Below are 16,183 nucleotides of genomic sequence, written 5' to 3' on the forward strand. Positions count from 1 at the left end.
CACTCCCCCCTATCCTCTAACTCAGAACTCGGTCGCATATAGTGACTGGTCTGCTACCTGTGAAGAATTGTCGTTTTTCGAGCCTCTCCGCGACCTTACACGAGAAGCATCCATTCCGGTGGAACGCCTCAAGAGCGAAATTCTCTGGCCTGCACAGCGACACGATAGCTTTCAGAAACCACATATTGGGCCGTTATCATACAAGGATACCCCGCAGTCATCATCCACGTGTCCCAGAGCTAGCACACAAGCCACAGGGACTCTAGCTGAGGCGAACAACGACGATCCGCAGCCTGCCACCAGCGTTGAAGCCCCGAGGCGCAAGCGTGGCAGACCAAGGCTGTACTCTCCAACGAATGAGGGACAAGATTCCAATGTCCTCCCAGTCCATTTTTCCTCCGCTCGCAAGTTCCATCTTGAGAGGAATCGTATTGCAGCCAATAAGTCTCGCCAACGCAGGAAAGAACTCGTTGCGGATCTGACGACCAATGCCTCAGACTTGGCTTCAAAGAACACGGCACTAAAAGCGGGGGAAACCCTCTTACGCGAGCAAGTGCTGAATCTCAAAAACGAGTTGTTACGCCACGCCAGATGTGGGTCATGGTAATCGACCAATACATCGCGCGTAGCGCAGGCGATTTGCTTGGTGTAAAAGCACCAATACAGATGCCAGCGCCGACAGGCTTGGGCATAGCCTCACAACCCACTGTCCTTGCCAACGATACGGAGAAACCCACCTCAAAAATCACCACATCATCGGTGGCTAGCCAAGCAATCACGGACATCCAAGTCAATTTGGACAACGATGAAGTTCTTTGGCTCTTTCATGACGATGAAGCTATGAAAAACTGGCATGTTAGGCAAAGAAAAAATTGTTCCGTGCTTAGTAGGTAGGCAAGGCGTATTACACAAAGAAATAAGATATCAGTGACACCTGCGGCTCGCGATGTTGATTTGAGCATCTTGGATATAGGACCCAAAAGAATCTTTTCCTCAAGAGTCATAGCACCTTGGATACTAATGCGCAGACATGTGGCAGTCTGACAGTGGGTACGAAACGCCAAACCCAACATCGCTCTCCACCAATATGCGGCTGCATCGTTACGCGTAAATATATACGGTAGCCTCACGCTACCCATGACACAGTGAGCATCCAATGATAGTGCCACGTAGCAAACGGCGGCCTTGGTTTTAATTGCTGCTCAAATGTATGGGCCTACTAAAATCTGGAGCGATGATCTATCAACCGAGATTATGAACACGGGCAGGTAGGTAAGTGGCTAGCTTTCTGTGGTTGTCACGTTTTGCCCTGCATGCTGTTATTTTACCTGTCACTTTCACTGTTCACTAGCTATAGCTGGCTAGTCAGAACCGCTCGCTTATCCATAACGTATTTTCGATTGTAACAGTGCAGAATTTGGGGCGGGTGCATACATTCTTTCAGGCACCTGTCGCACCGGAATATTGCCTATAATGTAGCACTAAATTGTGGTATTGTTGTACTGGTATAACTACTCTTTTTTTTTGGCTGCAACAGCACCAATTCATGGTGAACTCCTGTCTGTTTGAGACCCCCCAAATATATATACAAATGTAGATAAAATCGCTTCCAATCTCGCAGCCGCGGGCCATCAAGTCTCACCATACTGTTGGGTTGTGGGCATTTAGGTACGGTGATAGAGGGGTAGTACCGTTCAGGGCCAATTTGATGGCCTGGGCGAAAGCTTGCGCGGACAGATCTGCTCCTTTGGGACTCGTATGTGTGTGGTCCTTAGGGTACAACGCGTTCGTTGCCGACGAGCCAAGCTTCTTGTACATGTTGGCAACGGCTTGAAAATGATCCACAAAGCTTGCGCCCACGCCAACTTCCTTAGCGGCTTGCGCAGCGTACGACACGAACCTTGGTGCTGTCACAGAGTACACTCCACCCTCCCAAAGGTTGTTAGGTGTCTGACTGCTAAACACGACCTTCGCTCCCTTGGCGATGAATGTCTTAGCCGCAGCTTTGACATAGTGATCAAATGTGTAGACGGTTGACCCGTCGAGACCGGACTTGCAAGTTGTTTCGCCAGTTCCAGGGCAGTCACTGCGTTTGTTGTCTGAAGCCGAGCTAGGGGTTCCGCCATCGTTATGGCCAAATTCGATTACCACAATGTCTCCAGCTTTGACAAGGTTGGCGATTGCTGTGAAACGGCCTTCATGGGTGTAGCTGCGCGCTGAACGGCCACCCATTGCTTTATTTACCACAGGTACGCTCACGTATTTGGAGAGGTACTGCCCCCATCCTGTTATGATTAATATCCTGATTGTGTTCAACATGTAAAGGGTCCTCTACCATCTGTCAATCCATTATTGGCACCCTTGGCGGCCATGGTGCTATCACCAGCGGTGTAGATCGTTGGAGCGGCCCGCGTGTCAAGACTTCCTGGAAGAGCGAGCGCGCCGAGCTCTAGGAAGGCGACAGGAATAAGGACGTTGAGCTTCATCGTGAGGTATGACTGGTTGTGTGGTGGTGGTAGATCGACAAGATGCGAAAATGCTTAGCAGTCGACAAGCCTAGATGTATATTCGACGACCAATGACAGTATAATCAGAAGTCATATGAACCATGTTGACCGACAGTTGGTCTGGACGAATATTGGGTATGGACAGAAAACGGGGATATTTCTCCACGGTCCGTTGTTTCGAGTTGAGAGCCCTCAGCGCAAGCAAATTGGCGCTTGCCACTTTACAATATGCGGTTGCAAGAACCAAACGGAACAGGCGGAGTTCGAGACTCGCACAAAGCTAAGCTACAGTGTCTGTGCAGCCAGAGCACGTGGAGCCTCCACATGTCGCATCCGGGGACACGTTCGCATGTTCGGCTAGACCAGTAGTGCCGGAATTGCAGGACAAACCCACTTAGGGTAACACTTTAGTGCATGTAGAATACTTAACAGCAGGCATTGTGAGATGAAGTAGACGGGAATCTGTTCAACTGAACCTGCAATAGTTACAATGCCATCCCTGACCGGCGAATAACCCACGGGTCTGGCCTCACATATTCGGCGGGCTCGTGTTCTTTCAGGAGTTTAATGCTGGAGGTAACTTCGCAGAGTGGAGTCTCGAACTTTCGAACTCTGGCTCAGAGTATAGAGGATGACCAACAAAGGGGGAAAGCTTCGGATTCGGACGCTCTGCAATGTCGTCGACAAGGACCTTTGGCACGTCCTCTAAGACGGTCCAGCAAAGCCAGTCAGATCCTTCACTCACGGGCATATCCTTGAGACTGGTAGCTGCGGTCAGTTGCCCGAATTTGCGTGACGTGCGAACGGTCGATGGCTGACAAGCTGGAGACGTAAAGCTGGGAGCGAGGGTGGCGAAATTTCCAACGTCCGTGCGTTTGACGCTGGGATTCGCATAATGCCCTAATTTAACAAGAAAGCCTAGTCTTACCGAAAGGCTTAACTCATTACACAGTCGGCGGGTGGCGTTGCACTCACAGACGGGCTCAGCGACAGACGGCTCTATCGGATAATGTAAAAAACAGCGGATGCATCTCATCTTGGGCCCTGTTTACTTTCGCCGATTTGTGCGCCGATTTTGCCTGGATGTGTTGAAAATCGGCGGATTTCCGTGTTGAAAATCAGCCAACCCAGGACTGTTTACTTTTAACCTCTAATTTTCGATAGTTAAGGCGTTTTACTAGTAAATAAGGTTTAGAGCTCCTGTAAGTGTTAAAGAAGGGGATAGTGCACTAGACTGCTAATTTCTCTTACACAAAAAAGCCTATATTAAATATAAGACCTTTTAACCTCTGTATTTAACACAGGACTTTCTGTATTTGCACACGTAACTAATCTTAGCAAATTAGCAAAAGTAAACAGCCCCCTATCTACTAATTTATAGCTGCTAAGTACATGCTACTGCAACCCCCTGTCTGGTTTTAACGCCGCGCAACGCTACCTAACACAGAAATCGGTGCACAAATCGGCGAAAGTAAACAGGGTCTTGACCACAATCCTATGGAGCACCAAACGTTCGGTGCCTAGGACACTGCCTTTTCGGTGCTGGGTACACCGATTTTTGACTAGTTACGCCGAACTGAATACACCTCTAATTGGCTGGTAGATCTGCTGCTATTTTATATCAGTGCTGGGAAACCTCTAGTAGCACTTGATTATGTCTACCTTTCCCTCTCTCTCTACCTCCTAGACAGCCTCTGCACGCCCCCTGGCACGTAATAGACTTATCTACGTGCGGGTAGACTTTAGCCAAATTGCCTAAATCTGACATAATTGAGGTTGTAGTGTAGGTGGTCAGGGGGTGAGAGAGTACCTGTTAAGTGCCAGGAGTAAAGGAGTATTCTCCGGGTGGCAAGAACACTAAAGTTACATCTAATAAGCGGATAGCAGCGGAAAAGGTCAGCCTTACATTGCACTAACACGGTTAGTGCTCTAAGCACTAAAAAATGCCTGTTTGGTGTCCTGGAAACCGACCATACTCTATAGAGAAGCCCCTCGATCAGTGCAAACATAGTGGCACCGGCTATCTTGACCACGCCTCACTGGGTAGGGGGTGCGTGCAGCGCAGAAGTGCTAAGTCGGTAGTCAGACGCTACGTGGCTGGATATATTGATACAGAAACATCTTCTGAACGTTTTGAGAAGGATTCGTAGTAATCTTAAATACAGTGACGCCCAGTCTACATTAGTTCCTCTTGCCATACTCAGTCGTGTAGATCGGATAGTTCCACTGTTCTCTATGCTCCAGCCAAGTCGTGTGTGAACACGAGACGATGCTTCCGAGGCGAGTTCATCATCCATGATGTGATACAGAGGCGTCTCTTTACCGTTGATGGTTGCCATCATATTGGGATCTGCTTCTAGTAAGACAGCTAGCCTCCTCCCCATTGCAGGATCTCTCTTGGCTTATTGTTTACTCGCGTTGCTTTGCACGTTTCCGCAATTGAACAGACGCCAAGCGCAATGGAACCATGCTCAGTTGCCAGAACTGACCGCACCTTCTCAAGCGAAAGCCCTTGTGTTATGTGCATGTTAATGATCGAATTCTTGTAGGGTTCCCAATCGTCTTCTTTCAAAGTTGGCGCTTTAGCTTTCCGCCGTTTTCGCATTGTTTCACTAGGTCCTTCAGTGTGTGTAGTTTCATGACGTGGTACTAAGCCTTTGGGGTGGGTGGACATCGCGAAATCGAAGCTGGGGGGAAAATTGATTCTTTTTTCATGTACACAGCTGTTCTGCGGCCGTAACCAGGAATCGACGTGTGTGGGCTGCTGAGCGCTTGAGAATGTAGAGAACAAGTGCGGTAAAGGAGGGTTATGAAACAAGGCCAAGTGAACACCACGTGTAAACTAGCTGACGACAGGGGCTGTGTAGGACCAGGTTGCGGTTGGCTAAGCAAAGGTATTATTTCTACGATTGGACGTACATATGTGTAATTTGTGTAATTGGTTAAGCAAATCTACAATTCCTGTACCAGCTGAACAAATCACTAATCTTTGTAGCCAGTTAAGCAAATTATAATCTTTGGAGGCGGTCAAACAAATGTGCAATCTATAAGCAAGCCGAGCAAGTGTACAGTCTCTGCCTTTGATCGAGCCAATTTCATATTTGCAACTGGTTGAACACATCTACCATCAGAGTTTATAGCTATATATTTTGTGATGCTCCGTATGCCTCAAATCGAGCCAACCTCCTACTTTCTACCAGACATAGTACCACCGCAGACCCACAAGCAAACACAAGCCATGTCCGTTGAGCAGTCGCCGCGATCGTCTTTGGAATCCTTCGGCTCAACGTCGCGCTGATCACTCTGTGGCAGTAATGTCAGTTTTGGCAATTGAACCGTAAGCCTTGTCAATTTCATTTTTGGAAGGGTAGCTGACTTCCTAGTAGGCTTCCGTTTCGAAGCACGCATATACGCAATTTTATGAGACGCATGCTTTAGTTGCTACGATTTGGGCATTCTGGAGCATTTGTTGGGAAAGAATGTGTGTAATGCTGTCTGCAAGGTCCCTGGCACAGATTGTTTAGATTATGTGCGGGCGTCAAGGTAGATCCCGCGACACACGTCTGAGTTACCAGGCGAATAGCAAATGTGAGTTGGGAAAGAGATGGTCCGGCTGGGTGTGCTGCGCCTCATTGGCCCCTGTCACGCCTGTATGTACTGGTAACGGCAAAGAGCTCTCGATCAGTAAATTCCTAGGCTGCACAGTACCTGCTGTCTTTCTCTGAAAATAGCACAGCCTCGAGCTGTTGACGATCAGCTTCACGGTAGGTCCAAATGCCAACTTTTTGCGATAGTCCTGTTCAAAATTGCAAGACCACAAATCAAATGGGCCATCTCACCACTAAACTCACTGTACGCTGGCAGCAGCCACAGATTTACCGCAGGTAGTTATTTCTCATCAGAAGTTTTACTGAATCTAACGTCTCATTACCTCATTCAACATCAGAACCAGGCTTCAAAGGGCAAATATATGTCCTGATAAGACAGCCTCATGATTGTCACAACCAGCACCAGTATATGCGATCGCAGTCAACCTTTGCAGCCATCAAAGCACAACTGCTGAGGTATTGACTATCGCTCATTCGACTCTTGATCGTCACAGCCTCTTTCATGTCTTCTGGATCCAAGCTAATAAGGCCCAATATTTGCGACAACTCGCTGAGCTCCGAAACATCTTCTGTGGCTACTTCATCGCGCTGCTGTAGGTCCTGTGCTAGGATCCGCGGCGTGGGAGTGTCGCATTTCCTGGGTGAGGGTGGCCGGGTTGAAGAAGGTGATGAAGGAGAAGAAGGAGAAGAAGGAGAAGAAGGAGAAGGAGAAGAAGGAGAAGAAGATCTCCAGTCTACAAGAGCCGAGCGAGGGTTCATCGTTGCAGTAGCAAGAGGCACTAGATTCCCGACTGGCGTTTGAAGGACAAGCGTTCGAGGGACAGGCGTTTAATGAAGAGCCCTTCGAGGACCGGATGTTTGATCGGGCGTGCGATCCAGACTCTGAACAGGAGTACCTAATTTAGACAAAGTCCAATATTCCACAACAGAGGGCGTCGCTGTACAGCATCCGTGAAACACAAACCTTACATGGCACAAAGAACCCACAAGCGACTGAAAGAAGAACATAAAGCTCCTATTCCCTAACATCATGTGCTCGCATCCAACGAGCGATCTTCTCTCGCTCCACCTTCTGCTCTCGAACCTTGAAGCGGAGACTAGCTCGATCGACTTGCACCAAGCTACGATACTGCGATTTCCGACAACTGCCTTCATCTCAGTGGTATTGATGTTTTTGTCGAGCTTCCATTTGATGGTTCTTGTGCGGTACTGTCGAGGTCTGGGGATGGTCAGCTCCTCGCCTTATCGCTAGACACGTGGATGGCTTAATCTGCACCGAACCCGCTCTCTCGCTGGAGTATGGTCCGGACTTCTTTAAATGGCATATGCTCTGTGATGTAGAGTTGCATGTAAGGGGCCTAGTCAGCTTCACAGAGAGTCGGCACCTCGGCTTGCGCGCCTCGAAGGGTCGGTCTGAAGGGCCACGTGAAATCATTTGTCGCATGTTGTTGGTGATGAAGCTAAGAAGTGCTTGGTCGTGTTGTTGCTGAGGTGGAGAATGTCGCGGTGGTGGATGTTGCGCGACACTGATTTACGGGTAATTGATTGTGGAAAGAGGTGCTGTTATTAGGAAGGTATGATGCGGTACTCTTGTATGCTAAGCTGTTAAGGCTGTGATGCTCTGCTCTTTAAATGGCCGCAAAACTCCTATTCTGCAGGCCAAATTCTCGCCGGACAGCCTTGCAGTACTCTAGTAAGATCTCTAAGCGTAGAGTATGCTACCTCCACAAAGCAAGGCTTCAACACGACTGTAGTTTAACTGTTATTGTCTAGACCTGCAACAATAGTTTGTGATTGTAGTCGTCGTTGGAACTGTAGTGTAGTGGATAAAATTACAGTAATAAAATTTGAATGTGGAATACTTGCAACTGGACACACACATTCAAAAAATCTCTGCAATTGGCCAAACGAATCAACAATCTTTGCGATGAATTTAAAGAGGAGATGACATCTCCGTCCTCAAACGATAATAGCTAGAGCTGATCAAGATTCCTTGGAGGGTTCACTTTCTTCAGTTCATATTCTTCAAAATGTCAATCTCCATTTCTTGCATCTACCATTGCCCGTAAGGCAGCTTACGTACGAGGTCGGTAAAGCTGATATGGGCGGCAGAGGCTTCTTGAACCTGCGTCTCCAGATTTTGGAGAGTTTCCTGTACTGCCAGAATACGACAGATGAACTTTTCCAGAAGACTAAGATGCTGCTGTAGATGTGCGAGATTCGGATCAGGTTGGGATCGTAGCGCTTAGGACCACTGTGGAAGCTCGGGTAAAATGTGCAAAAGATCTTCCAACGAGTGTAGAAACATTCTGAAGACGCTGATGATCTTGCCTGTTTTACATATTACATCAAGGACTGGTAGGGTACCTAGAATTATGCTGCAGATGGGTCATGTGGCCTTCTTCGTTCTTCGGCACCACATCCGCCATGTCGATAGTATAGTCCAGAGGGCCAACCTCACAACCCTCGTATCGGCCGAGCCTTGTCTGTGCAGCACCGCTGCAGCCTGAGCACAAGTTTGTTGTGGTGGAAGATGAAGTGACTGGAGGCGCACTTATGCTAGCTGGACTCCGCTCTGGAGTGCTGCGCTCGGATACAGTCCGGCACTCCACATCGGGCGGAGATGCTGTTGTTGTCAACAATTGCTGAATGTTGAGTAGGACTGTACATTCACGTGCTGGAAATCTCGGAGCATACAACTCGTTTCCCGAAACGCCGTGGAACCGTATCCAACGTTAGATCCTCTCAGTTTTGACAGGCTTCTTCCTCACCTTGAAAGTAAGGATATTCTGGTCAATACCGACAAGCTTTCTTTGCTGCCACTTCCGGACAGGGGCCATCGTCTCGTTTCGTCTGATGTTTTCTCCAAGCTTCCACTTCCTAATCACTGTCCGGTACTGACTAAGTCTTGATTGATGAGTGCGAGCCGTTCGAACGAGAGCGGATGAGCATACTCGGCATAGAATCCCTTCTCGTCTTGTAGTGAAATTTGTACATCACGAAGCCCTAGACCCTATTGAGCGTACAACTTAAGAGTGCAAGGCTTATAGGGTTCCCAATCGCTGTCACCCAGAGTCGGTGCCTTTGGTTTGCGACGTTTCGTACTCAGATGGTGTACTTCATCCGAACGAATACCCTGGCAACTGAGATATGGTAATCCGCCAGGTTCCTGATTGAGTGGTCCAGTCGCTGTCTCTGAAAAAAGGGAAGTTGGGTCGATTCGAGGGAATGTACAGCTAGCGAGTAACGACGCCGAGGACTCAGCTGTCTCGAACGGCCAATAGCATTGTTGTAGTGGATCCTGAATCATCTTCAGTGCTAGCCCCGAAGCGGAGGGTAAGGTTAGTCAGCGCTCACCATGGTGATATCTGAATTTGTGGACGGATCCCTACGCTAGAGGAATTGCAGGCTTTGTTGTGCTGAAAAGCTGGTGGGTCAAGGTGCTCTTATAGAGGAACTTGTACATATCTGATGGAAGACGTAGGAAAGTGACTTCTGGGTCCTGACGTCTAGGTCAGCCTAATACTCGTGACACCTGAAATGCTCGTTGTGATGGACCGTCATAATGACGATACGCACGCTCAGGCCCCGGCGGGTGTTGGGAGAATTGCTCGGCGGACAAACCGTCCAACCGTGTGTCAGGATTGATGCTCTTAAGGCTCGATGTCTTTTCTTCAGGTGACATCTGACCGGTCAGGGCGGCTACGCATCCGCGATCCTGAGGCACACAGTCGGTGTGAGCATGCTATAAACTAGAATGACGATCCTACCGAGCCGACCAAAACGTGAATTTCGCAGCCCAATCTAAGTACAATGAAGCTTATCCGCGCATCTGAACAATAAATTACAAAGCAGGGGGGGACGGATGTACGTAAGACACTGTACGAAAGCATCAAGAACCACCATCTCCAACTCCCTCCCCAGTAGATCCCATCGCGATCTTCGCAAAACGCCAATACAAACATCGCCTGAAGCCATCGCTGCAATTCTCTCTAGCATCCCCATCATTAGCCCTGTGGCGCCATGGCAACAGCGACAGCCAGCTTCGCCGCACGCACGGTACCCAACTCCCACGCAAGGCCTCACTTGTTGTCAGTGTTGGACTAGCTGGCCTGATAGCAGGATTCCGAAGATACACAATGGAAAAGAGCAGACTCCCCCTACCGATAAGGGGCTATTACTCAGCACTTACCAGCAATCTCCAACCAGCATCTCCAACCACCTGCACACCTCTATTCCACCGCGCAACAGAGCTAGAGCACCTTGGCACTAGACTGCTGTCTCGCCGCATGGTTCAATTCACGTGAGCTTAGGTAGTGTAGGTTTAATACGCATTTGTTGGAGAAAGTAGTTAGGTAGGGAGAGGGGTATTGAGAGTAGAGTGTAAGATTGGTTAATTCAGTCGTAAGACGCGCTATTTGAGACAAACAGACTAGCCCTAACTGGGTAATAGGCACCCATGGAAACCACCTTCCAACAAAGAGAAGAGAAGTAGGAGGTGTAGATGTAGGTGGCGGTTAGATTACAAACTACAGACTACAGACTACAGACTACGGATTACGTACGATACGATACAAAACAATTCGATACGGCACGATTCGGGTATAACTAAGCAAGTACAAGCACAGAGCACAGAAGAGAACTAACAGATTACCACATCCCCCTTTCTCTCTTCCCATCTCCCCCTCCTCGTCCCACGTTCGGCAGCCATTGGTGCTTCCTTTGTTCGTTTTTCAGCACACACCCTACCAACTGCTCCCCTGCTGCGCATACTCGCTGGCTTCCAACGCGGGGATGCTGAAGCCATACCCATCCGTGCGCCCCTCACGATCGCTATTCGAAATCTCAACCCTTAGCGTGACATCCAGCCCGTACGGTCCACACAGCCCCGTAGGAGTGAGACCCTGGGCGGCAGGATGACCTGTACCGGCATTACGCTCGCCGTCGTGGATGGCGTGGCGCATATTGCCCTTGCGCTCGGGCGGGGCGGAGATGGTGGATGCAGCGCCGTTGATGGACGGCGCCTGGCCTGGGGCGGCGGCGGGAGCGCTGAGGGTCGAGGTGGAGGGGGGCGTGGACTCGCAGATGATGGCGTAGTTGCGCGAGGGCATGGTGGCGTGGTTGGAGTCGCGTGTCTTTTGGTCGACTTTGTTGCCATTGACGGTTGCCGGGCCTTTGTGCGCTTCTTGCTTCGTGGGCGCCTCCGTGTGCTCGCCGTTGGCGAGGCCGTTGGAATCACCGATGGGCTCTGTGCCGGCGCGCACGACGTGCGTTTCGCCGTTGACGCCTGGGTCGCGGTCGAAGATCTCGAGGAGCGTCTCGTCCGTGTCGTGGTCCAGGTGGTGGATCTTGTTCCGCTTGGCGAGCAGGTTGGCCACGGCCGCGGGCGGGGGCTTGTTGGTGATGGCCGAGCTGATCACGTTGGGTATGTAGCGCCAGTCGTGCTCGGCGGGAATCTGGAGCTTGGGGTTGGAGTAGAAGCGGCCAACGGCTGCCAGATGCACGTCTCCGCCGAGGATGGTGACACGAGCCGAGTGCTTCTTGGAGAAGCTCTGCAGCATCTGGACGAGCTCGCGGCGCTCCGTCTTGTGCTGGCGCGCCGTGTAGTGGTCGTCGAGGTCGTCGAGCAAATCGACCTTGCCGTCGAATTGGTTGAAAAAGGAGCCTGCGAGGCCGAATCGCTTGTTGAGGAACTTGATAGGCGCGATGAGCGGGGACTGCAGGATGTTCTCGAGCCAGATCAAACGCGGGTACGCAATGGGCACTCCGAGCAGGAAGATGAGGTGCTTCAGGTTTGGGTTAGCCGAGAACTCCTTGTCCAGGCGGTCGAAGACCATCTTGTAGGTCTCCGGGTAGTTGATCTGATGGCGAGTGCGCTCGGTGCGCGCATCGATGCCGGCAAAGGCAATGCGCGCTCCGAGCTGGCAGTAGATGTTGCGGCTACGCTCCTCGACGTACGGGCCAGGCCTCGATCCAATGATGTAGGACGAGTCGCCCTGGTCGTCGGTCATGACCCATGTCCTGTCCAGCTGCACGGGGTCTGCGGGCGTAGATCCTGTGGGGTCCGCGCTGGTCGTCTTGGGCGCGTCTGTAGTGAAGGTGCTCTTCGGCGGGGCGAGGTGGTGCTGGAACAGCAGGTAGTACTTGTGCGCAACGCCGCCAATGCCTCTGAAGACGGCGCACTTCATGAAGTGATCCGTGTACGAGCCAAAGCCGTCGATGATGTCGTGGTCGTCCCAGATGTTGACCTGCGCAATCTGGCCGTTGGCGGTGGAGAACGGCTTCTGGCCGTACCAGCGGACGTAGTTGTTGAAGTAGTACTCGTCGCAGTCTGCGCGCATCTGCTCGCCAAAGGCATAGTCGCGGCGCTTGTGGGGGTTGCTGATGGCCGTCCATGCCTTGAGCGGGCCGTCGACACGCACGCCGTCGTTGTAGATCTGGTCGCCGCCGCCGATCATGACGTGGAAGGGGCGCTGCTCGTGCATGCGCAGGACGTCGTTCCAGAGCGCGGGGCCGGACCAGGCGTCGACGTCGGTGCCGACGCTGAAGCCGTTGCACGAGTGGAACATGATGCGCATGGACTGGTGCAGCGAAGGGACGGCGAAGTGCTGCGGCTTCTCGGCCTTGGTGCGGTCGACGTAGACGAGGTCCTGGAACTCGTACTGCCAGCGCGCCTCGAACTGCTGCAAGGGCACGTCGACGATGAAGCGCCAGAAGGCGCGCTTGGGGTCCTCGTACAGCTTCTCGCCGGCGATGCGCGTGGGCTGCGGCCTGCTGAACGACACATTGCCGGCGCTGGCGTCGACGGGGCCTGCGGGCGCCACAATCATGCCGGGGTCCTTCTGGCCGGGCGTGGTGACGATCAGGATGCTGCCGTGCCACAGCGTCTCGCCGCCCTGCGTGCTGGTGCGCCTGTAGTTGAGCAGCGGGCCGGCGATGACGTCCAGCCCTGGCGAGGTGCTGACAATCTGGGGCCCGTAGCCCACGCCCGTGGTGCCGCTGTTGGGGTCTGGGTGCGGTTGCGTGCCATCCGGGGCGCCGTTCCGGTAGGTCTGTTCCCGGCCCTGCTGCTCGTGGATGACGCCAGCCATGGTTGTCGTCGATGTTGTCGTCGATGTTGTCGTCGATGTTGTCGTCGATGTTGTTGTTGATGTTGTCGTCGATGTTGTCGTCGATGTTGTCGTCGATGTTGTTGTTGATGTTGTCGTCGATGTTGTTGTTGATGTTGTCGTCGATGTTGTCGTCGATGTTGTCGTCGATGTTGTTGTCGTCAATGTTGTTGTTGATGTTGTCGTCGTCGTCGTCCTCGTCCTCGTCGTCGGTGAATGGGTATCGCAGGTCGTGGAGGACAAAAGACGGCGCGTCGACAATCTTCAGCGCCCAAGTCAGTGCAGCCCCGAGTCACGCAGGGAGCCACCTACCAGACACGCGCAGCGGTGCGTGTAGCGGTGCGTGTAGCAAGCAGTGCGTACAACCCCACACCTCCAAAGTCCACGAGAAACCCCTGTAGACAGTCTCCGTTCTGCGCTCGACACGAATATTAAAAAAAAAAAACCCCCCGTAGGCCCTCGCACTCACACCACGCGGAAGCGCCGTCTACCTATTACATGTTCTTGTCCTCTCTCTCTCACGTTGCTATGGCAGGCGAGCAGGGTTTCCTTGCCGCTAGCCGTGGCGCCGTGACCACCCACACTGCCGTGCCACGGAATCCACCCTGGTGTCCTGTTTCTTTCGCCGAGCGCGCCAAGCCTCCACCTGTCATGACACAGACGACGCGGAAACCGAAGACAGCACGACCGAGGATGCAGCCCTTGCGAGTGCGCCTCCGCTTTGCCTTGCCCCCTCACCACTCACCCACGCCACCTGTGTGTCGTGGCTCGAGACGCACTCGCACGCTGCGCATCGCGAGAGCACACTCCTGCCAAGACCTGCCCGTGCTGGACTCCAACTGCTCCCGTGCATCGAGTGCTTGCTCGCCTGTCTGTCTAATGTGCACGCTAGACTCGATCACGATCCAAGCTTTGCATCCGCTCCCGCCAAGCCCCCCTAACCGGGCGATCCTGATCCATCCACATTGCATCTGCCGATTACGAGTGCGATTACGACGTGGCTGTGCATGACGTCGTCGTCGTCGTCGTCGTCGTCGTCGTCGTTGTCATCGCGCTTGTGTGGCTGCGTTGTGTGTTGTTGTATACTGCCGTGGTACGGTACATAAACTAGGTAGTAAAGACCGAGTGGTTATATTGAGTGGTATCGAGTCTAGAGTCAACATGGTAATACAAACACGTCTAACATAGAACAGACCACGCTGCTCTTTTCTAGACGGCGCTTCTCTACTACCTACTACTAAAGCTTAAAGTAGAGTAAGTAGAGACAACACGCACTGTAATAGAGACATATTCCAGGTAAGTATTTAAAATCAGGTTTATGTTAAGTGGTGGTCCCTACTAAAGCTTAGAGTAGAGCAAGTAGAGATGATGTGTACTGCAATAGAGAGATGGTCTAAATTAGTGTTAGAAATCAGGTTTGTGTTTAGCGGTATTGTGTCTTTTGTTTTGTAGTAGTAAACACCATCAATACGCTATCCATCCTCAGGCAGCACTTGCTCCCCGCTCAACCCCAGCTCCTCGCCCACCCGCCTCACCACCTCCTTGACAGCCGCACACGCCGGGCTGTCGGGGTAGGCCGTCAAGAAGCTCTCGCCAAAGTCGCAGGCCATGCCGATTCGAGGATCCAGCGGGACCGCGCCGAGGAAGGGTATGTTCTCGTCTTCAGCCAGCCGGCGAGCGCCGCCTGTGCTCGCCCGGAAGATCTGAGACTCGTGCTTGCACCCGGGACACACGAAGCCCGACATGTTCTCGACGATGCCGAGGATGGGGATCGAGGCTTTGCGGCAGAAGTCGATTTCCTTGCGCACGTCGAGCAGCGAGACTTCCTGCGGCGTGGAGACGAGCACGGCGCCGTCGACGCCGCTCGCCTTCAGGAACGAATTGACACTCAAATGCTCGTCGCTTGTGCCGGGCGGCGTGTCTACAACCAGAAAGTCCAGCTCCCCCCAGCTGACGTCCATGAGGAACTTCTTGATCAGCCCGTTCTTCTTGGGCCCGCGCCAAATCACCGCGTCGTCGCGGTTCGGCAGCATGAACTGCACGCTCATCACCCCCAGGTTCTCGCTGACCCACACCGGCTCCCACCCCTCGCCCGTCACGTGGATCGTCTCGTCCTCGACGCCCATCATCTTCGGTATGCTCGGCCCGCAGATATCCGTGTCCATCAGCCCCACTGTCGACCGAGGGTTCGAGGCGAAGCCGTGGGAGAGCATGGTGCTGAAGGTCGATTTGCCGACACCGCCTTTGCCGGACAGCACGAGGATCTTGTGCTTGACCGACGAGAGGCGCGCCGTTATGAGGGGGATGTCTGGGTCCGGTCCTTTGGGCGCAGAGGCGCATATGGCTTGGTTGGGGCACCCGGCGCAGTTGTCTGCTTTTCCGGCCTGCAGCGATTCAGGGCCCGGGCAGTGCTCTGTCAAGGAATCTTCACATCAGCAGTTGTTCTATAGGGTTCGCATTCTTCGTTCTATGATGCTGGCATTCTTCATTCTACAATGCTGGCATTCTTCATTCTATGATGCTCGCATTCTTCTTCTATAATGCTCGCTTTCTTCATTCTACAATGCTGACATTCTTCATTCGACAGCACTCGCGTAGGCACAGCGGGGACGTACCGGGCTCCGGCGCAACCAGTTTTGGCGCATTCTTGAGCGGCGCGTCGAAATCGACCTGCGTGGGTTCTTCGAGAGAGGGCGCCATGGTGTAGCTGGCAGAGTGCGTCGGTGGCTCACATGCTTGCGTGACGGAGAAATGTCACTCGAAGCTTGATAATCAACGCCCACCATAGGGCTACTGGCGCCTTGGCATTTGCCCCTCGCTAGTAGTGGCCGAGTTCGGCGTAACTAGTGAAACGTGAATGTGATGTGAATGTGATGTGAATGTGATGTGAATGTTCACGTAGGTCTATTCATGCACTTCTATCATGACCACACCCTGCCTATTCCTTGGCCGGAGCCCT

The 16,183-nt window shown here is 52.3% G+C and overlaps 3 protein-coding genes across 3 annotated transcripts, besides 5 other annotated features; all 3 read right to left on the reverse strand.

The window, feature by feature from the left end:
* Positions 1-1,638: 1,638 nt before the first annotated feature.
* EKO05_0008922 (Rhamnogalacturonan acetylesterase) lies at positions 1,639-2,486 on the reverse strand (the record flags this gene model as incomplete). The annotated part of the gene is made up of 2 exons (XM_038941872.1): positions 1,639-2,285; positions 2,336-2,486. The coding sequence occupies 2 exons, from the start codon at positions 2,484-2,486 to the stop codon at positions 1,639-1,641; spliced, it is 798 nt and encodes a 265-aa protein (XP_038795544.1).
* An 8,152-nt stretch (positions 2,487-10,638) lies between these two features.
* Positions 10,639-10,669: a tandem repeat.
* A 4-nt stretch (positions 10,670-10,673) lies between these two features.
* Positions 10,674-10,716: a tandem repeat.
* A 144-nt stretch (positions 10,717-10,860) lies between these two features.
* On the reverse strand, positions 10,861-13,206 carry EKO05_0008923 (uncharacterized protein; the record flags this gene model as incomplete). The annotated part of the gene is made up of 1 exon (XM_059637420.1): positions 10,861-13,206. One exon carries the CDS (start codon positions 13,204-13,206, stop codon positions 10,861-10,863), a length of 2,346 nt encoding a protein of 781 aa, XP_059493403.1.
* Positions 12,634-14,345: a mobile genetic element.
* Positions 14,236-14,268: a tandem repeat.
* Positions 14,346-14,696: 351 nt separating the features above from the next.
* On the reverse strand, positions 14,697-15,924 carry EKO05_0008924 (cytosolic Fe-S cluster assembly factor nbp35; the record flags this gene model as incomplete). Its single annotated transcript, XM_059637421.1, has 2 exons — positions 14,697-15,637; positions 15,840-15,924. 2 exons carry the CDS (start codon positions 15,922-15,924, stop codon positions 14,697-14,699), a joined length of 1,026 nt encoding a protein of 341 aa, XP_059493404.1.
* Positions 15,925-16,077: 153 nt separating this feature from the next.
* Positions 16,078-16,118: a tandem repeat.
* The last annotated feature ends 65 nt before the right edge of the window (positions 16,119-16,183 follow it).

The sequence above is a fragment of the Ascochyta rabiei genome, chromosome 16, assembly GCF_004011695.2.
Source record: "Ascochyta rabiei chromosome 16, complete sequence".
NCBI lineage: Eukaryota > Fungi > Ascomycota > Dothideomycetes > Pleosporales > Didymellaceae > Ascochyta > Ascochyta rabiei.